The 21,736-nt window shown below is 37.4% G+C and overlaps 1 protein-coding gene across 4 annotated transcripts; it reads right to left on the reverse strand.

Moving 5' to 3' along the window:
* Positions 1–9,147: 9,147 nt before the first annotated feature.
* WDR53 (WD repeat domain 53) lies at positions 9,148–21,712 on the reverse strand. 4 transcript variants are annotated; one of them, XM_001364164.4, is made up of 3 exons: positions 21,575–21,712; positions 14,690–15,185; positions 9,148–9,769 (listed from the first exon to the last, which is right to left on the reverse strand). In XM_001364164.4, exons 2-3 carry the CDS (start codon positions 15,167–15,169, stop codon positions 9,176–9,178), a joined length of 1,074 nt encoding a protein of 357 aa, XP_001364201.1. In that variant the 5' UTR covers positions 15,170–15,185; positions 21,575–21,712; the 3' UTR covers positions 9,148–9,175. The 4 variants fall into 4 exon arrangements, with proteins under 4 accessions (XP_001364201.1, XP_003341252.1, XP_007493930.1 ...); XM_003341204.4 differs by having other exon boundaries at positions 21,501–21,638; XM_007493868.3 differs by lacking the exon at positions 21,575–21,712 and adding an exon at positions 21,302–21,533.
* Positions 21,713–21,736: the final 24 nt, after the last annotated feature.

Below are 21,736 nucleotides of genomic sequence, written 5' to 3' on the forward strand. Positions count from 1 at the left end.
AATCAATGATTCTATAGATCAAAAAGATCCTCTACTTTTTCTATAAAGCAAAACATGATTTGTTTGAGGGAGGAGAGAAGCTTGCACTAAGCAAGGATAGGCCACTTACAAGGTAGCAGGGATTCAATTTTAGCAATATCTTCCCTCTCAATGTACTTTGTTCACCATTGTATACAGTAATAATATTGTCTCAGTGCTCAAATGGGATAGATATAGCTACTCTAAACAATATAATTATCTGGGACAGTTCCAAAGGACCTGTGATAAAAAATGCTATCCATCTCTAGAGAGAGAACCGATGAGCTGAGTGCAGAATGACACATAATTGTTAAACTTTCTTGTTTTTTTCTCCTTTAAAATTTTTTTTGCAACATGATTAATATGAAATATTTTGCATGATTTCACATGTATAATTGATATTGTATTGCTTGCCTTAATGGTTGGGAAAGGAGTAGAAAGAAGAGAATTTGGAACTCAAAAGTTTTTTCAAATGAATGTTTAAAATAGATTTTAAAAACCTTACTGTATTTTGTTTACTGAAAACTGTCTATAGCAAAGGGGATGTGGTAGCATTTGCTGATGCTAGGATGAACTGTGTCAGCCTTAAATAACTGGTTAGTTGCAATCAACTAGTTGGAGACCAATCCCCTAATAAAAAAGAATGAGATGGTTAGCTCTAGGAGAACTGTTAATCTTAAGATGGCAAAGTCTAAATATTTAAATACAGATTCATTGGGCCATTTTTGTGTTGCCTTTCCCTTAGTAGCTGTGCCAAGGCACATGGTGATGGGGGTGGGATAGGGAGATGCTTTGCCTGGTATCAATTTGTGGGAGCCAGCAGGGAGGGAGGAGCAGCAAAGATCTGATTGAGCAAAGGGCAGATATGACTTGAGCTGCTGATATAGTTGAGGTGTTTGTCTTTTTCTTTTTTTGGCTGGGGAATGGGAAGATGCCAATTGTGATATATGATAAATGAGTCCACGAATATTGGTGCCACCAGTATCAGGTTCCTAGACTCTACTAACTTGAAGAAGGGAAGTAGGGTTAAAGATACCTATGAGATTTAGTTTATCTCAAGCATAAAGGAACCCAAATCATCATATAACAAATCTGTTGCTCAGAGTAAATCTGCCCAAATGAAGGGCAGGCAGTTTGGTAACATGACCCCAAACTTATAATTCAAGGGTAGGGACACATGTATATCATACATACCCCCCCCCCCCTTCTCAGCCCCCATGTCAGTCCCCTCCAGCTAGTTGGTGAAGTGGATAGAGGATTGGGTCTGAAGTCAAGAAGGCCCGAGTTTAAATCTGGCCACAAATATTTATTAGATGTGTGATTCTAGGCAAGTTACTTAACCTCTGCCTCAGTTTATGTAAATGGAAAATGGTATCCCCAGGGTTGTTGTGAGGTTCAAATAATATTTATAAAGTGTTTATACAGTGTTTAGTATATCAAATATACTTAATAAATGATTGTTTCCTTCCATCCTCCTGGAAACTGCCTTGAAAAGGATAACATAGCAATAGGATATACGGAGAAGGAAAAACACCTTGAGGACCTCAAAGCACCTTCTCACTGACTTGCTGCAATGACATTTTATTTAAAACTTTTTATTTTTATTCTTTTTATTTTATTTTTATTATCATGCAAAACATAATTCCATGTTGATGCAGAGCAAAATGAGAGCAGAATCAGGAGACCATCGTACACAGAAACTGATAAATTGTGAAACAATCAAATAAATGTAATTGCAGCATAATCCAGAGGAACTCATAAGAAAGAATGTTATACATATCCAGAGAAAGAACTGTGAGAACAGAACTGCAGATGAAAAACATGATCAATTACATGGTTCAATGGGGATGTGATTGGGGTTTTGGAATTAAAAAAACACTCTATTGCAAATATAAATAATGTAGAAATAGATCTTGAACAATGATACATGTAAAACCCAGTGGAATTGCTCATTAGCTCTAGGAGGGGGGAGGGAAGAGGGGTGGGAAAAATCATGATTCCTATCACCACAGGAAAATATTCTTAATTAATTAATTAATTAAAAAACACCAAAAACAAAAAGAACCCACACTTCCATATTGGCTATTGTTGTAAGAGCACACTCATATGTATAACCAAAACCTCAAAATAAAACCATAGACATGACTTAGTTTAAAGATAAAGCGAACTGAGGCCCAGAGAAGTGGTACTCAGATTCCCTGAGCTCTGACTTTGGATCTGGTGGTCTTCTCATTATGGGAGAAGGGGACCACATTGCCTTTCAGAGCACCTTCCCACCTTTCTTTCCTTTTAGTGTCCTTGAGGTTAATTTTAATCTGATACAAAAAATGTTCACAACACATAATTTTTGTGTTGGTGAAAATGTGGCATGCATCCCTCTGTGGCATGGAGGGGGCTGCTCCATTACTCTCTCCACAGGGCCTGAGGACATTTTTTGCATGCCCTGGCCCTCTACCTAGCCGCCCAAAGCAAGCACTTTCTCCATCTGCTCTCTGGGTTAATTCGTGGAGCCTCACAGGTGGTCTGAAGGTGTAGTTTCTGTACATGATCTCTAAAAGGTTCGCCAACACTGCATAATTTGCTTTGGATTCCTCTATCAGTTTCTACATGCTTCTTGAACTGTACTCTCCAGCCCTTAGGAATAGCGTATGCTGAATGAAATATAGAGTTTGAGGTTGCTGAAATCAGTAATATGAAGCCCTTGACCTCTCATGCTGTATACAGTCTTAATGTTGGCCTATTGATTTGGGGACACTAAATATTTTTCAGATGTTTTGAGCTGCCTTGCGATCAAACTCTCTTCTTATACCTAAAGTACCAAACCTTTCATTAATTCCTCTGGCAATAATTTATATTTCCATTTATTATTATTATTATTTTTAGTTTTGGCTCTGTAGACATCCAATTTCTTGGTTTTAAGTTGGATTCTGGTAACAATCTTCCTGTAGTCATCTTCATACTCTGAGATTGATCCTGTCAATTTAAAGCAGAGCCATGTGAACAATTTCTTTCACATACACCTATGAACAAAGGAATTTATCTGTCTCATTTATATCAATTTAGACAATGATGAGTAGCAACCTCTTTTCTCATTTTACATTTTTCTTTTCCTCTGACTTGGCATAATATAATTATCCAGATGATCTGAATTAAATGTCTTGTGATGATGGGATAATCTCCTTAGACATAATAAGCAAAGAGGGAGTTCTACCAAATTCCTTTTATGACACAAATATGGTACTGATTCCAAAGCCAGGCAGGTCAAAAATGGAGAAAGAAAACTACAGACCTTAATGAACATAGATGCAAAAATCTTAAATAGGATACTAGCAAAAAGACTCCAGCAAGTGATCAGGAGGGTTATTCACTATGATCAGGTGGGATTTATACCAGGAATGTAAGGATGGTTCAATATTAGAAAAACCATCCACATAATTGACCACATCAACAAAAAACCCAACAAAAATCACATGATTATCTCAATAGATGCAGAAAAAGCCTTTGATAAAATACAACACCCATTCCTATTGAAAACACTAGAAAGTATAGGAATAGAAGGGTCTTTCCTAAAAATAATAAACAGTATCTATCTAAAACCATCAGCTAACATCATCTGCAATGGGGATAAACTAGATGCATTCCCAATAATATCAGGAGTGAAACAAGGATGCCCATTATCACCTCTACTATTTGACATTGTACTAGAAACACTAGCAGTAGCAATTAGAGAAGAAAAAGAAATTGAAGTTATTAAAATTGGCTATGAAGAGACCAAATTATCACTCTTTGTGGATGATATGATGGTCTACTTAAAGAATCCTAGAGAATCAACTAAAAAGCTAGTGGAAATAATCAACAACTTTAGCAAAGTTGCAGGATACAAAATAAACCCACATAAGTCATCAGCATTTCTATATATCTCCAACCCAGTTCAGCAGCAAGAATTAGAAAGAGAAATTCCATTCAAAATCACCCTAGACAATATAAAATACATAGGAATCTTATCTGCCGAGACAAACACAGGAACTATATGAACACAACTACAAAACACTCTCCACACAACTAAAACTAGATCTGAGCAATTGGAAAAACACTAACTGCTCATGGGTAGGATGAGCTAACATAATAAAAATGACCATCCTACCCAAAATTATCTATTTATTTAGTTCCATACCCATCAAACTTCCAAAAAACTTTTTTACTGAATTAGAAAAAAAACATAGCAAAGTTCATTTGGAAGAATAAAAGATCAAGGATATCCAGGGAAATAATGAAGAAAAAAAATACAAAAGAAGGTGGCCTTATAGTACCAGATCTCAAACTATACTATAAAACAGTGGTCATCAAAACAATTTGGTACTGGCTAAGAGACAGAAAGGAGGATCAATGGAGTAGACTTGGGGTAAGTGACCTCAGCAAGACAGTCTATGATAAACCCAAAGATCCCAGCTTTTGGGACCAAAATCCACTTTTTGATAAAAACTGCTGGGAAAAATTGGAAGACAGTGTGGGGGAGATTAGGCTTGCATCAACACCTCACACCCTACACCAAGATAAACTCAGAATGGGTGACCTGAACATAAAGAAGGAAACTATAAGTAAATTATGTGAACACTGAATAGCATACATGTCAGACCTTTGGGAAGGGAAAAAATTTAAAACCAAGCAAGACTTAGAAAGAGTCATGAAATGTAAAATAAATAATTTTGACATCAAATTAAAAAGTGTTTCTACAAACAAAACCAATGCAACCAAAATCAGAAGGGAAATAACAAACTGGGAAACAATCTTCATAACAAAAACCTCTGATAAAGGTCTAATTACTCAAATGTACAAAGAGCTAAATCAACTGTACAAAAAATCAAGCCATTCTCCAATTGATAAATGGGCAAAGGACATGACTAGGCAATTTTCAGTCAAAGAAATAAAAACCATTAATAAGCACATGAAAAAGTGCTTATTATAATAGTGCTTTTTATAATATTATTATATAAATGTATATATATATGTATATTATATATATATGTATATTATATATATGTATATTATATATAAATGTATATATAATAATATTATAAAAATATTATAAAAAGCTTTTATAATGAGAGAGATGCAAATCAAAACAGCTCTGAGGTATCACCTCACACCTAGCAGATTGGCTAACATGACAGCAGCAGAAAGTAATGAATGCTCAAGGGGATGTGGCAAAGTTGGGACATCAATGCATTGCTGGTGGAGTTGTGAATTGATTCAACCATTCTGGAGGGCAATTTGGAACTATGCCCAACGGGCCCTAAAAGACTGTCTGTCCTTTGATCCAGCTGCTGGGTTTGTACCCCAAAGAGATAAGGAAAAAAGACATGTACAAAAATACTCATAGTTGCGCTCTTTGTGGTGGCCAAAAATTGGAAAATGAGGGGATGCCCTTCGATTGGGGAATGGCTGAACAAATTGTGGTATATGTTGGTGATGGAATACTATTGTGCTCAAAGGAATAATAAACTGGAGGAATTCCATGGGAACTGGAACAACCTACAGGAAGTGATGCAGAGTGAAAGGAGCAGAACCAGAAACTGATTGTACACAGAAACTGATACACTGTGGTACAATAGAATGTAATGGACTTCTCCATAGTGGCAATGCAGTGATCCTGAACAACTTGGAGGGATGTATGAGAAAGAACACTATCCACATTCAGAGGAAAAACTGTGGGAGTAGAAACACCAAAGAAAAACAACTGCTTGATTGCATGCTTCGAGGGGGATTTGGCTGGGGATATAGACTCTGAATGAACATCCTAGTGCAAATACCAACAATATGGAAATGAATTCTGATCAAAGACACATGTAATGCCCAGTGGAATTATACCTTGGCTACGGGAGGGGAGGGGATGGGGGAGAGGAAGGAGGAATAGAAAGTGATTTTTGTAACCAGGGAATAATGTTTGAAATTGACCAAATTAATAAAAAAATAATAAAAGTAAAAAGATTTTATATTTTTATTTTTTAAATAAAAATAAACTGTTCATATCCTTTGATCATTTATCAAATGAGGAATTGCTCATAGTCTTATAAATTTGACAAAGTTCTCTACATATTTGAGATCAGACCTCTATCTGAGAACTTGTCTATAAACTTTTCCTCTAATTTTCTATTTTTCTTCTAATCTTGTTTTTATTAGTTTTATGATTTAATGAAAATTATCCATTTTACATCTCACAATCTCTATCTTATTTATTTATAAATTCATCTCCTATACATAAATCTGAGAGATATGTTCCCTGTTCTAATTTGCTTATGATATATTCTTTTATGTCTTAGGTCACATCTCCATTTTGAGTTTATCTTGGTAAATGGTGTAAGAATGATATTGATCTGAATTTAGTTTTTTCTAAACTGCTTTCCATTTTTCTGAACAATTTTTACCAGTAAATGCTTATCCCCCCAAACTGGATTTTTACTTTTGTCAAATAACAGTTAATATAATCTTTTATTTCTGTTTGTTATATGTCTATTCTCTTTCACTGATGTTTCTCAATTAGTTCCAGATAGTTTAAAAATCTTTCTTTAACAGTCTTGAACTTTTATTTTTCCAAATGAATTTAATTCTTTTTCTAGCTCAATATTTTTTTTTTGTAATTTAATTGGGTTAACATTGAATAAGATTAGTTTAGGCAGAATTGTCATCTTAATTATATTGGCTGGACTTGTTTTTGATTTTGATAATGTAACCTTACTTCTGACCAAGCTTGGGGAGTGATAACTATTCAATGAATCATGCTGTGCGCTGCAGATGCAGAGGGATAGGTGAATGGTGATTGGCTGAGAGACCTTTAAGGATGCTGGGCATTGCCTGCAGAGGGGCCAGATACTTTAGTTTTGAGAAAGGCAGTTATGAGAAGCAAGCAAAGATTTTTGAGTGATGGATAGGACATATCCCTGAAACTACAGAAATGTGGAAAGCTGACTCCCTAACATGTCTTTTGAATTCTAGTACTCTGTAACTCCTAGAGACTAGTAAGAGGGTTTTTCCCATTCCCCACCAAGACTGGTCGCTCTTAGGTTGTGTTCAGGTGCTTTTATCTTTGTCCTCAAGCTCATCTGTCCTAATCTGCATCACTGATACAATTTCTATTTATTGCTTATTTTGATGAAGTGGTTTATTTGTGATAGTCTTTTTTGCAACCAGCATTTGAAGCCTGGCTAGCTAATTAGCACCCTTCCTTTGAGAGGTTTCATGGTAAGAGACAATTTTTCAGTGTCCCAAAGTGTTGTATACATAGACTGAAAATATCTGATGTGTGATATACTAGTTCAATGCATCTTGAAGTTAACAGAACAAAAGAGCAGATATCTGACCAATGTACTCTCCTTCCCCAAAACGGTGGAAATGGCCTTCTCCCCTTGGATGCAGATGGGTTAGATTTCAGATCAGATATTTATTCATATCCACAGAATGCTGGGAGCTGTCAGGCCACGATGTCTTGACCCTGTCACTCGTGGAAGCCAGGAGGTCACAAAGTGACTCCTTGGCAGGATGGAATTGCCCACTCAGCCCCCTCTGTATGACTTTTCTTGTCAACATCCCTTACTAATGGAATTGATATGATTATTGTCCTCTCCCTAGTCTCTGCAAAAGTATTGTAAGAGCAAAATACTTGCACACTATTCTCCCAAAATATCAGCAAAAGACCAGACTCACAAAACCAAACCCAAAAGACTATCATGGGTTAACTTTTGCTTAAGTACATAATTCCCAGCAAAAGCTGTGCCAACAAGCTGTGCCCATATATCCCCTACTCCCATGCTCTGAAACGTATTCTCCTAGGCCAGTACATAAATCATTCATAAGGAGAGGCCTATACAAAATGCTTTGGTACACCATGCTTCATCCTGCCTCAGTGACTTGATTTTACCAACCAAAACCCTCCTTGAAAAACTAACAAATCCTGAAAAATGAACAACCTAATATTAAATCTGAATTGTTTTCAGTACCCCTTTGATCTCTCAATTTCACTGTTATGATTGTTAATTGTCTTCAGGATTTCTGACTGATTTATCTATTTTTATTAAAGGTAATAAGTGTTCCTTGATTGTCTGTAAGCTCAAAGCTCTTCACAGGTTAATGAGAAAATTAAGTCACCTATGATGAAATAATTTATCTTGTATAAAACCTTTGTGTATCCCTGTCAGAATCAATAGTTACAATATATGTATAGAATGATCTCAGAATGTTAATCAAATGATTTGTTAAAAGTTAATGTGTCACTTATCCAATTATCTTTACTCAAACATGTTGAATAATGTAGCTGTGTGCCAAGAAAATAGGTATAAAAATAAAGGCTAAACCTGGGCATGGTGAAGTGGCCATTTCATGCAGAGCATTGCTGCAGGCAGATACACACATACAGCTGCTTTCCGGCTCTCATTTCTGCCTAGCTACTCCACCTGCCGAGGACCCCCTGGAGCTGTGGGCTCAGCTGGATCTGAGACTGTGGCAACAGAAGTCAGATGTATCATTTTTTTGGGTATAGCTCAACTATACAACTCCTAGAATACTTGATGTTAAACTAGCCTTGTATATTTCATCATTTATTTTTTTTGAACATGATGAATATAATCTATTTTATTTGATAGTTTTATATAGTATCATTACACCTTTGTTATAGAGCCTGTTCTATAATTTTATGTCTTATTGTTTAAAAATGAATACTTTATTTGCCTTAAAAAAAGCATTCAGTAATGTCCTATCTTTCTCTAGTTGTATTTATGAATAATTTGTGTAACAAAGAGGTTATTTGTTCCTGGGAAGTTTGAAAGAATTCTGCTGTTTAGTTTGGGAATATAAAGGGATGGGGAGTGGAGCCAGAGGGCAACGGACATACCATCTAAGGTATGTTGTGCTGACTATTATTCCCAGAAAAGGGTAGAGGGGAGGGGTCTCATGAAAATGCCAGCAAAGTGTGCTGTGTCTGGCTTGGGCTAGATATAGAGTCTTCACAGGTCAGGAGTACAAGGCCCCAGGGTGGGGAACTTAAGTGCTGCTGGCTGGTGTCAGAAGCAAAGGGTGGAGTAAAATGTTTCAAAATATTGATGAACCAATGATGACAGTTTCTTCTACCCAGAGAAATGGAGTTTAAATGGTTTCTTTATTGAATTTAGAAGTCACTTAGGGGATACACAGATATACAACTACTTTGATCAGCAACAAGTATGTTTCTAGACCCCTTTATCTTGGTATATGAAATCCAGTTCACTTTTTCCCCATGTTCCACAATCAGCTTTGGTAAGAGTTCCGTACATGTTGCTTCATCTGTTTCTAAAGCATTATCATTTCCTTTTTGTTTGGCATAGGCTGATGTTTTAGTTTTTTTCCTATGGGTGAATTTTACAGGACTCTTCTGTTTTTTTCCAACTTGATTGCTCACATCCCATAACATTACCTTCCCATCATTCCCTCCTGTGAGAAGCAAATAAGAATCTGGAAGGAAGTGCACTTGTGACACCCCCAGTGTGTGGCCCTTAAACCCTAGCTCCTGTTCACATTTGACCCCCAACACTCTAAAAATTCTGACTTTACCATCTTCAGCACCACAACTAAAAACATTCCCACAAGTTGCCACGGAGAGACAGTGAGCTAGGGCAGGATTAAAGAGCTGACTGGTTGCCTGTTCTCCCATCTCTTCTGTTTCATTCTCTTGCAAGTTTGTCATCCAGAGTGGCCGAGCTTTCTGTAGGTTCCACAGCATTACCTTCAAATAAAAGTCAAAAGTCACGTATAACAACAATTCACATTACTTATAGCCCTTTAAGGACTACAACAACTCAACAACTCTAGTACAAGTATTATTCCAATTTTATGGGTGAGGAAATGAACTTTAAGAAATTCAGAGACCAGTCTGTGAGCAGAGACTTCCTGCTCCAAGACTAGCACTCTATTCATTATGTTAAGACTGCTGCTAGTCATTCCCTACATACAACAAATAGTTCTAGACATTTTGTTCAGCAATCAAATGTAGTCACTTAGTCTACTTAAATTAGCTCTCATATCTGACTAGAATTTGAGGATGCTAGCAGATCCCATTCTGGGATGAGAGAAAGGTCCCCTGAGAGAGAAGAGTAGAGCCCTGGGAGTGGTTGTACCTCAACACAAGAGCATTGAGAGAGGTTGGAACCCATCCGCCCCCCCAAGTCATCAGCCCTGCTTCTAGTCCAGTCCTCATAGCCTTCATCTGTGGAAACAACTCCTGTGCAGAAGGACCAGTCATCCCTACCAGTTACTAATTACCTATCACTTTTAGGGCAGGCAAGCCAGCCTAAGCTGAAGCAGTAAGGCACCTTGAAGGAGAGACAGGAGATAGCATGTACCAACCAAGTCAGATCACCACTATCATCATGATCTGTATCTTCCCTCAACCTCTCATGGAGATGGCCCAGTGCTCTGAATGTAAGAGCCTTGGGAATAGCAATGCTTCCAGCTCAGTGCCCTCAGCTATCATCTTGGGAAGGACGCAGCCTGGTCACTGCTCCTTGAAGACCTTAGCTACTGACGAGAAAATTAAGTTCTTCTTATTAAAGTCCTTGCACCGTCAAATGGTTCCACATCAGAAACTGATATGTTATCAATGAAATAACATTAAAGAAGAAGCAGATTGTTTGCTTTACTTCTGTACTCTAAGGATCATAGAGCTTTTCTATCTGACTTGCAGCTTGAACCTTCCCCATTAGAATGTGAGCTCTTTGAGAGCAGGGACTGTCTTACATTTCTATGTGTGTCCCCAGTTCTCAGTATAGTGCTTTGCACATAATAAGACTTATTAAATGCTTCACTCATTCATTCATTTGCGCTATGGGCTAAAAATGTTGACCACTACCACATAAGCCAGTGTGATGTTATCTTGGCCCTCTTATAAGAACACTGGGATACTTAATGTTTCCAGTGTCGGTATTTCCTGTACCAATGAAGACTACACTGTCCATCTCTTCTTGGGAATCCTCCACAAAGGATTCATACAATTCATACTGAAAGCTTTCTTCTTTTAATTAGGATTTAATTAAAATCCTTAGGGAAAATTGAATATAATATTTCAAGGAGAAACTGAATGATTTCCAATTACTTATCCCATTAATATTTTAACTTTCCAAAGAATATTTTCAGGTAGCATTTCTTCAAGATGACTGTACATATTGAAATGGCATAAAAATGTCTTTTGAATTCTACATTGGTCCCCCTTTTGCTATGGTTGCCTTATCTTGTATATGGTAAGATCCTTTAGGGCAGGGACTATTTCTGCTTTTCACTATATAGCACAGTGCCTGGCACATAATAAGTGCTTAACAAAAACAATTTGGGACAACTAGGTGACTCAGTGAATGGAGACTCTAACAAGCTGGAGATGGGAAGTTCTGGGCTCAAATCTGGCCTCAGATACTTCCTGTGTGACCCTAGACAAGTCACTTAACCTCCATTGCCTCACCCTTACTTCTCTTCTGTCTGGGAACTGATACTCAGTATTGATGCTAGGACAGAAGATTAGGGTTAAAAAAAAAAAAAAACAACTTAATTTGATTTCTCTCCAATCTGGCATTTTGTAACTTATTAACATGGACAGTATGTTATACTAGGAATAAATAGACTAATATCCAAATAATCATGGTCTTAGACACTCTTGTAGTCCAGGAGAAACTTTGATTTTTCTAGCCTAGTCTTTTTTTTTTTAAATCCCTAACTGTCTTCCTCTATCTTTGCCCTGATCTGGAAATTTCTATACTTGGAACAATCTAGGCTATATATGTCTAGCTTACTAGCTGGTTGGCAGTTACTTGTCTTTGACCTCAGAAGAAAACTAAGCAGACACATCAAAGCAGGGCTCTTTTCCCTAATAAAAATATTTGAGGATCTTTGATCTAAGAGTTGCCAAAATCTAGAGTTGGTTCCATTAGTCATGACACCCAAACTGATCTAAGAGTTTCCCAAAAGCATGGGCTCTGAGTCCTAGACCACTGTCAGTTCCTTTTTACTGCTATGGCCTGAGGTTTCCTGGTGATATCCCTGGTTGTGTCTCTTCCCTGCTTTTTTCCAAGCTGATTTTATAGGTGTCAACTAAAATCTATAAAACCAGTTTAAGCCCATTTAAAAATAAAGTTACTAAGCTTTTGGCAAGAATTTTGCATTTGAATCATTTATTTCCTCTCCTCTGTCTAAAGGGAAAACATATTAAAATGAGTTTTTTCCCCCTCCTCAAACAGGGTAAAGTATGACTAAAGTTTTATTCAAAAAATTTAATATTTTCCATTAATTACACTGTATACCTGGACATGCATGACTTTGTTTAGAGTCAAAAGTGAACCACTGCATAGATGGGCCTGATACCATTGATGCTATTAGCAATCAGATTTTATAATTCAAGAAGTCTGCTCTCACCTTATGAAAAGGCAATTTTCATAAACTCATTCTTAAAAGAATTGCGACATCTAGTAGCTATCTAATGTCTCTCCTGAACTTGTGCTTCTGCTTGCAAGGCATTATCCTGAAAATCCTCTTAGGTGGAGAATGTTATATTTTTAAACAGCAGGCAAGCATGAAGCAAAAAACACATTAAGATCAAAGAAATATAAAGGAATCTAAAATAAGAGATTAAACACTTAAACTAAGTGAAGTTAAAAGTAACTGGGAAATAAAAGGAAATTCTGAAACTGCTGGAAAGCATTTGGATATAACTTAGATCTTTTCAATACTACCCAAGATTCTGCATTACCTTTTATATTTGCCACCCTAATATCCCGATTACTTCTTCCCCTTATCAGACACTCCAAAAATACACTGTACCCACAAAACATTTTCAATTGCTCGATCAAATTCATGCTTCCCTTAAATTACCCAAAAGCATTTTTTCAAGTCTTCAACAATGGTTGGCCTGAAACTCCACTGTAATTACCAATGATTTTGGATTCTCAAACCATTTTTGCCTTAGCTGAAAACTCTCTTTTAGTTGCCACACCTTCCCAAATGTTGAAAAGCTGGTACATTCAAATTCCTAAACAAACTACTTGGCCATATTTTGTCAATATCTAAAACTGGGACTTGGGACTCTTTTTGGGTGGGAGGGAGAAAAGAAGACAAGTAGCACAAAAAAGAGCATCTCTAGTCAAGATGAAAATAATTTAGGGAATTTTACTAGATATAAAGAAAGGGAGAAAATGCCAAAAGAGTAGACCAAGAGAGCTACAGTAGACGAAGAGAATATAAGATTACAGTTTCCATAGTTCAAATATGATAACAGATTTAGGGTTTTGTAAACCTTAAAGCACTATATGAATATTAGGTGTTATTATTCACACTCTACCTAAAATGAGGAGGAATAATTCAGAATGGCTGGGAAAACTAGTAGATTAGGGGTGGGGGTTGAAAAAGAATAGCATCTAACCTTCACAATAAAATTCAAGGATTTTGGAGGCAGCTAAGTGGACTGAAAGTGAAGACCAGAGATAGGAGGTCCTGGGTCCAAATCTGGCCTCAGTCACATCCTAGCTATGTGACCCTGGGCACTTAAGTCACTTAACCCACCCCCCCTCCCTTGCCTAGCCCTTATTTCTCTTCTATCTTAGACTCAATGCACAGTATTGATTCTGAGATTTAAGGTAAGGGTTTATTTAAAAAAAAAAAATTAAAAAACCTCAAGGGGTTTAAAGGTACCATAAGGATAAAAGAGATTATAGAAATCACCAGAATCAGAATTGAAGAGACTTTGTTATCATTCACAGAATTAAGAGTTGGATGAACCTTGGAGATCATCTAGTCCAGTGGTGTCAAACTCAAATAGAAAGAGTTCCCTCCAGACTTCATACTGACTTAAAATGTCACAAATTAACCCTATCTATGTTGCATTGTATTTCTATTTATATTGTTAAGTATTTCCTAATTGCATTTTAACCTGGTTTACATGGGCCTTAAATTTGACACCTTTAACTAGTCCAACTTCCCACTCTATTGGAAAACTTGATAAGCTGGGTCACCTAGCCTTTACTTAAATATCACCAAGGAAGGGTTTCACAAGGTATCCATTTGTCTTATACAGAATTAAAACCTTCAAGTGACTTCCATCTATTACTTCTGAAGTACCCAATATAAGTATATTGTGACAGCTCTTCAAAAAATCTGGAGATAGTCATCATATCTCCCTTAATTACCTTTTCTCCAGGTTCATTATCTCTAATTTTTTGCATTAGATTTTTTTTTTAAACTCTCATTCTCCTGGTTATCCTTAAAATGTGCCCAGGAAAAAGCATAGTATTCAAGCTGTAAACTAACCAATAGATTACATTAGAATTATTACTTTCCATAAATTTATAGCAAAACATGGTGCTAAAAATAAGTGATTCAGCCCACTTTTAGCTTCTGGTTCTTTGGGTTAAAAGGGGCATGTGGTAATGCTGTTTTCAGTCCCCTTTCCCACTGGTATAAACTCAAGAGTCAAAAAATTAAATCCTTACATCTGAGGGAATGATTCTTTACCAGTATACTGACAAGAAGGAAAAGTCCATAGTTCATAAATAGGTAAGGAAAGTTGAAGTAGGGTAGAATGGAAAGATCTTTAGCTCAAATCACTAATTTGATGTGGTAAGCAATAACTGATTTAGCAATTACCCACATACTGATTTGCAAAAATCACCTGCATGTCTAGTCCACATGACAACAGGCTCTGAGGTCTTTGAGGCCGAAAAGCAACAGACGAACAGATGTTTGAATGCTTCCTCAGGGACCGGCTAACCCTTTTATTTTCCAAGTCTAAGATTTTGATTGATCCAGAGTCATCTGCAGATGCTAGGAGGTTTTCAGTTTCATTCAATGAAAGACAATTGATTTCTTCTTCATTCACGTGAAAATCATCAATGGAATCTTTGAGGGATCTGACATCCAGAATGCTAATGACTTCACCATGTGATGCATACAGTTTGTTAGGATAGGTAGGGGAGAATCTGACACAGGTAACATCATCAGTCCCTTGGAATTGTATCTGTCCTATTGGAATCCCTTCTGGGCTCCAAGTTGTGAGGTCACCATTCTCTGCTCCTGAAGCCACCAATCCTTCTTTATTTGCATCCAAGCACAGAATAGAAGAAGAATGTCCACCAGTCCATTTAACTGCCATAATAGTTCAGAAGAGTCTATGAAGGAAAAAAATAGAAATCTTACTTTTTCTTTAAGAACTTAATTATGGTGGATGAATATAATATTGTAGTTTCTAACCCTAACCCAAATGTTAAAAGGGGGGAGGGAGTCTAAAAAGTCAAGTTTAAAATGCAATAATTGTTAATTAGATAACATTTGATACAGAAGTACCTGATTGAGTTGGACAAAAAACAACCCACTTGTAATTCTTTACTTTTGCATCATACTTCATGCTTTTCAAAATGTTTTTACCTAATCTAATCTTCAAAACAACACTGAGGGAGCAGCTGGGTAGCTCAGTGGTTAAGAGCCAGGTCTAGAGACAGGAGGTCCTAGGTTCAAATCTGGCTTCAGACACTTCCCAGCTGTGTGACCTTGGGCAAGTCACTTGACCCCCATTGCCTAGCCCTTACCACTTTCTGCCTTGGAACCAATTCACAGTATTGATTCCAAGGTAGAAGGTAAAGGTTTAAAAAAAATAAGACTGAGGTGAGTTGTTTAATTGTTTTAGTCATGTCTGACTCTTTGTGAACTCATTTGGGGTTTTCTTGGCAAAAATACTAGAGTATTTTGCCATTTATCTAGCTCATTTAAAGATGGGGAAATTGAGGCAAATGAGGTTAAATGACTTGCCTAGCTAGTAAGTGTCTGAGATTAGATTTGAACTCAGAAAGATGAATCTTCCTGACTCCAGGCCTGGCACTCTAGCCACTGCACCACCTACCTGTCCATATTTGTAAAATAAAGAGAGGGCCTTGCGAGGTATATAGGCATCTCCTTTCCTTATTTTACAAATGAAGTAATGGGAACAAGAACACAGAGTTACTTGCTCAAGGTAATTTAAACAGCATTGGATTGGAAGAGTTAAAATTCTGGGGCTGCCACTTATCTACCTATGTACCTTTGAGCATCTTGTGTAAATCTCCATACCTCAGTTTCTTCATTTCTAAAATGAAGCTAGACCAGATGACCTCTAAGGTAATTTTCAACTTTAAAAGGAAAGACATTAAGTAACAGAGACAGGATTAGAACATAGGTCTCCTTTTCACTTTACTATGTTACTTTTGCCTAAATGACACAGTGTAACTTTTCAGAATGTTTTGGCTACTTAACTCTTGGCTTTTTAGAAGTTAAGTCAATCAGGATCAGGACCCAAGTGGCCTTGCCTTTAGTGTATATTGGAATGAGGCAGTGATGACAAACCTAAGGTATGGGTACCAAAGATGGCATGCAGAGCATTCTCTGTGGGCACACAGCTGCGCCCTCCTCCCCAGTTGGTTACTAGAAAGGCAGAAGGACTTGAGTGGAATTGTTCCCCTTCCCCTCTCTACCATGCCTGATGATATTTTTTCACATCACCTGCCCCTCTGTCCAGTAGCCCAGTGGAAGTGCTTCCTCCCTCCCCTGTGTGGAGTAAGGGCAGGGGCAGGGTATACCCAACACTCCATAGAGATGAGGAACAGGGAATGCCATCTGGGGGAGGGGTGGCATGTCTGGAGGGTGGGACCCAGCATTCTGTCTCTGAAAGGTTCACCATTACTGGAATAAGGTAATGCAACACTGCCAAAGGTATTCCTGCTTAAGACAATACATTTGAATTAAATCCAGGGTCATACACTATTTTGTAAACTTAATAAAAGAATCTAGCAGCTGACCAAAGTTTCTTTTTTGGTCTTGGGTTTTGATATAATGAAAACAAAAGACGAACTAACAATTCATGAACGTGGAGGCAGGACAGGATGATTTTAGAATCATAGGATGTTAGTTCTAGAAGGGCCTGAACCATAGCAGTGTAGTAGGAAGATTTATTTTGTGGAATAAAAGATAAACTGGAAAGAGCATTGAACTAAGGTAGGAAAATGAGGCAAGTTATTACAATAAGTCTAGCTGAGAACAGATGAGGGCTAGGATGTCTTTATAACAGAAGCTGAAAGGAGGGTACAGATGTGAAATATATTGTCGAGGTAGAAATGATAGGACCTATCAACTAATTGAATATGGGGATGCTGAAAGTTAAATTATCAAAGCAAGCTTAAAACTAGCAACCCCAATGTGGCAAAATTGGGACACTAATGCATTGCTGGTGGAGTTGTGAATTAAGTCAGCCATTCTGGAAGGCAATTTGGAATTATATGCAAAGGGATTTAAAAGAATGCATACCCTTTGATACAGCAATAGCACTACTGGGTTTATACCCTAAAGAGATAATAAAGAAAAGTACTTGTACAAAAATATTCATAGCCACATTCTTTGTGGTGGCAAAAAAAAAAAGGAAAACGAGGGGATGCCCTTCAATTGGGGAATGGCCGAACAACTTGTGGTCTATGTTGGTGATGGAATACTATTATGCTGTAAGGATTGATGGTCTAGAGGCTTTCCATATGAACTGGGAAAACCTCAATGAACTGATGCAAAGTGAAATGAGCAGAACCAGAAGAACACTGTACACAGAAAGCAAAACATTGTGGAAAAATGCAATGTAATAGATCTTGCTACTAGTAGCAATGTAACAAGCCAGGACTCTCCTGAAGGACTTATGTAAAAAAATGCTATCCAAATTGAGATAAAGACTATGGGAGTAGAAATGCAAAAGCAAAATGTATGATATTACTTATCATATATATGTACATATATGTATAAGTTTATGATATGGGGTCTAGGCTTTTAAAAAATTGCTCTATAGCAAAAATGAATAATATGGAAATAAGTATCAAGTGACAACATTTGTACAACCCAATGGAATTACTTGTTGGCTCTGGGAATTGGGGAGGCAAAGAAAATGAATCATGTAAACATGGAAAAATATTCCAAAAAATAAATAAAATAAAAATAAAAAATAGCAACCCCAGTGCTTTTCTACATAATCAGATACAGCAATTTTTATAACATCAACAAAGTGTAAGAAAAAAAGGCTGCAAAAGTGCAATTTATTATTAGAAGAGGTCATGGACCAATTAGGGGCTGAAGCAAATAAAATCAAGGAGAACTCAAGAAATCAAATGACTTAAAGGAAAAAAAAGATTTCCATTTCTTTGATTTTTGGTGCCAAATACTCAGAAGTATAGCTAAAAAAATCTGCTACTAAGAACCAGAGAAACACACCAAATAAATACTTTCAGCAGCTAAGGTCTTTTTATTTTTCTGGTCTTTTCCCAGCTAGAATAATGGTCTTGAAGTCAAGAAATCTTTCATCTTCCACCTCAGACATTTACAAGCTGTGTGATCAAAGGCAAGTCACTGATCATCTCAAAACCTCAGTTTCTTCATCTGTAAAGTGAGGATAACATATCAAAGGGTTTTGGGGAAAACACTTGACAAACCTCAAGTGCATTATAAAAGCGAGTGTTATTGCTATAAATCTTGAAGACCATCCATCAAAAACTGCCACTTTTACTTGCTTTGATAATTCATCTAAGGTATGAACTAGATCTTTTATTAGTATTGTATAAAGAAGGTACTTAACAAATGTTTGCTAAATACAATTCTAGTTTTTTGGAATCTCTGTCATAGTGTAATGCTGACAGGCTGATAAAGAATTCTAGCAATTCACTTTACAAATGAGGACGTGGAAGACCAGAGAGGTTAAATGAACTGCCGAAAGTCTCAAAGGAGAATGCTGTATTTGGGCCCAAAGCTTGGTTTTTCCACATGTTCCCAGAGTGATCTTGGGCAAGGCACTTAGCCTTTCTGTGCAGGTTTCCTTATTTATAAAATGAAGAAGTAGGTCTAGAGCCCTTCTAATGTCCTTCCCAGCCCCAGAGCTATTAGGAGTATGGCAATTAAAGAATAAAGAATGTCTGGCTTTAAATTCTGCTTCTGACACTTAATAGCTATGACTGTCAGCAAGTTATTGAAAATCTTTGAGCCTGTTTCATTTGTAAAATGAATACAACAAGAATGTTATGAGGATCAAACAGGATAACATATATAAAGGGTTTGCAATTGTTAAAGCAATCTAAATGGGAACTATTATTATCCTGTTAAGTGGGGCTTGGTCCTGGGTCTTTTGATGCCAAATCCAGCATACTTTCTACTAAGCCATGTTGCCTAAAATATTCTCTGAAATGGATTAAGTTTTGTGAAACTGCAGTTCTTAATTATCAATTTTAGAAAGTTAATAAGCTGTCATTCTAGTTTTAACAAATTATCCTAACCAAAAACAAATGAATTTCCTGTAAATATTTCCTGACAGGAATAGCATTAATAATTTGGTGCCCTATAATAGGAATATCTAGTGAAAGCCTCCCTTAAACTTTTTAAGTCCTAGAAGAAAAACAGGTTTCATAGCTAATTCTGTGAATCATAGAGGTGAAGTTAGCAGCCCCTGCATGATAGAATAAAGAGGAGACTTTCAATGGGTGACTTCAAATGGGCAAATTGATTGCCAAGCAAGAAAGGCATGAATCTCCCTACTTATTATGGGTAGATCTGAATTTATTGAGTCAATCAGTATTTATTGGACAGGGACTTTTCCTGAACTAATAGTTTATCTCTGTGTTCCTGAAATTTGTCTTCAGTAGAATCAAGGGGAAGTATTCATTAGTTTGTGAAGCCCTCAAATGCCAACCTCCACCAATGTTAATAAACTAATTAGAATTTGGGAGGAAAGAGTGAGAAAAGAAAAACTATTAGAGTGTCTTGTACACAAGCATTCAATAAATGTTTGTTTAATGTTATTCTATCTGAATTAAATTAGACCTTGACAGCACTTCAGAAATAAAGTACAACCATGATGATTCTTGTTCTTATATAATAGAGGGTGAGGATTTCTGAAAATGGGGCCACCTTCTACCCAGCTTTTCATACTTCCATTGGGGAAATTTTTTTGTAGAGTGGGGAAAAAGTTGTCTCTGGCATCATTTCCCTTTCTTAGAACCCTTTGGGGGAAAATACTTCCCTGCCTTTCCCTGCTATATCAAGATTAATAAGTCAATGTTGAAAACAATTCAAACAACTGCTGATAGGTTAAAAATATTAGAAATGATCACCCCTTAATACCTGAGATCTTATCTCACAAAGGCAAAGGAAGTCTGGAGAAGAAATAGTTGCATTTGGATTCTGGGCATTTCTCAGTAAAGAATGCCTATGGAGAGTGTTCCAGTAAAGACCCATGGACCACTAGGTTTCATTTAAATCCTTAGGGAATTCTAGTTCTAAAGAAAGGGAGGTGATATTTATGCTGTTCTTTCCACAGAAAAGCATTGCTCCGAGAGATGGTCAATTCCTACATTCAAATAACATTAGAATAGTTTCCTTGGTATGGGTACAGGATCACCCTATGTTTATAATGTTGGAAGAGTAAATTCTTCATGTGGTAATCAAACACTGGTCAATCCTTTGCTAATGGTGCTCTTCAGTCTTTTCTAGAGGAGGGAAAAAGGAACCAGCCCTATATGGCCCCAAATTATCATAATACTTTACCCAGAAAAGTAGAGAAATCTAGTTATTTAATGTGGGGGAAGAGGCTTGGAGGAAAAACAACTAAAGTAATATTCAAAGACTGCATGTCAAACTACTTTGGCAAAGAAGTTGCTGGTTCTTTCCTCCTTTCAGATTATAGATAATATAATTACAGTATCCCATCTGGATTATAGAGATACTATATTTGTATGTAATGTCTATATGTATACAGTATCTATTTGACTTTATATAGGATATTATAATTTATAGCTACAAAGCGCACCAGGAAGATATCTAGAAAATTTTATTTATAAGCGTTTTAAGGTACCTAGTTGGTTTATTAAAAGGAACTTGTGTGTAACTGAAGAAAATTCCTTAATTACTAAAGTGGCCTTAAAAAAAGTAATTACACAGTCCGCGCCCGCTCTCCCTGCCCCAGATTCTCTGCAGCCCAAGCCAAATCATCTAATTGTATTTCTTGGCATGTGTCCCTATGTCGTTCTTTATACTGCAAAACACTTAAAAGGCCCGACCAAAAAGGCATTCTTTCAATGCCCATGAAATTAGTATCGAGTAGGGGGCAATTCGCCCATATAGAAACTAACTAATCTCCAAGATCCTCCCAAAAATCAGTGTCTTTTACTCTATGATCCCACAAAACCATCTGCTGGTCAAACAACATATCCCTAGCGGGGATCCGGCCTTCACCTACCGGCAGGGAAGGGGCAGGCTTAAGAGCGGCAGGACTTAAGGCTAGACTGAGGAGCTCAGGCCCAGGCGGCTCCAAGGGCAACACCAAGCAGCCCTGGACTTGGAAGAAATAATCCCCAACAAGAAAAGAGGCCGCCAATAGAGCCAGCGAAGCCAGAAAACCCCAAAAGCGGCGAGACCCGAGCAGCCAAAGCCGTTACCTGTCCGAACACCTGGACTTCACGGCGCCTGATGATGATCTCATGGCCCAGCGCCCAATCCTCAACCGACTCACCAGGGCTGGGCTCCTCGCTGTCCGTTGTCTTCGGATCAGTCACATCCGGGCCCAAAAGGAGCCTAGCGAAGGGCCAACGTCCTCGCCTCGTGCCCTCAACCAGCATGGCGGAGCCGCAGGCGCGCTGCTGGGCGGCCGCGCAAGTCAGCCGATTACTGCGCC

The sequence above is a fragment of the Monodelphis domestica genome, chromosome 4 (assembly GCF_027887165.1).
Source record: "Monodelphis domestica isolate mMonDom1 chromosome 4, mMonDom1.pri, whole genome shotgun sequence".
Classification (NCBI taxonomy): Eukaryota; Metazoa; Chordata; class Mammalia; order Didelphimorphia; family Didelphidae; genus Monodelphis; species Monodelphis domestica.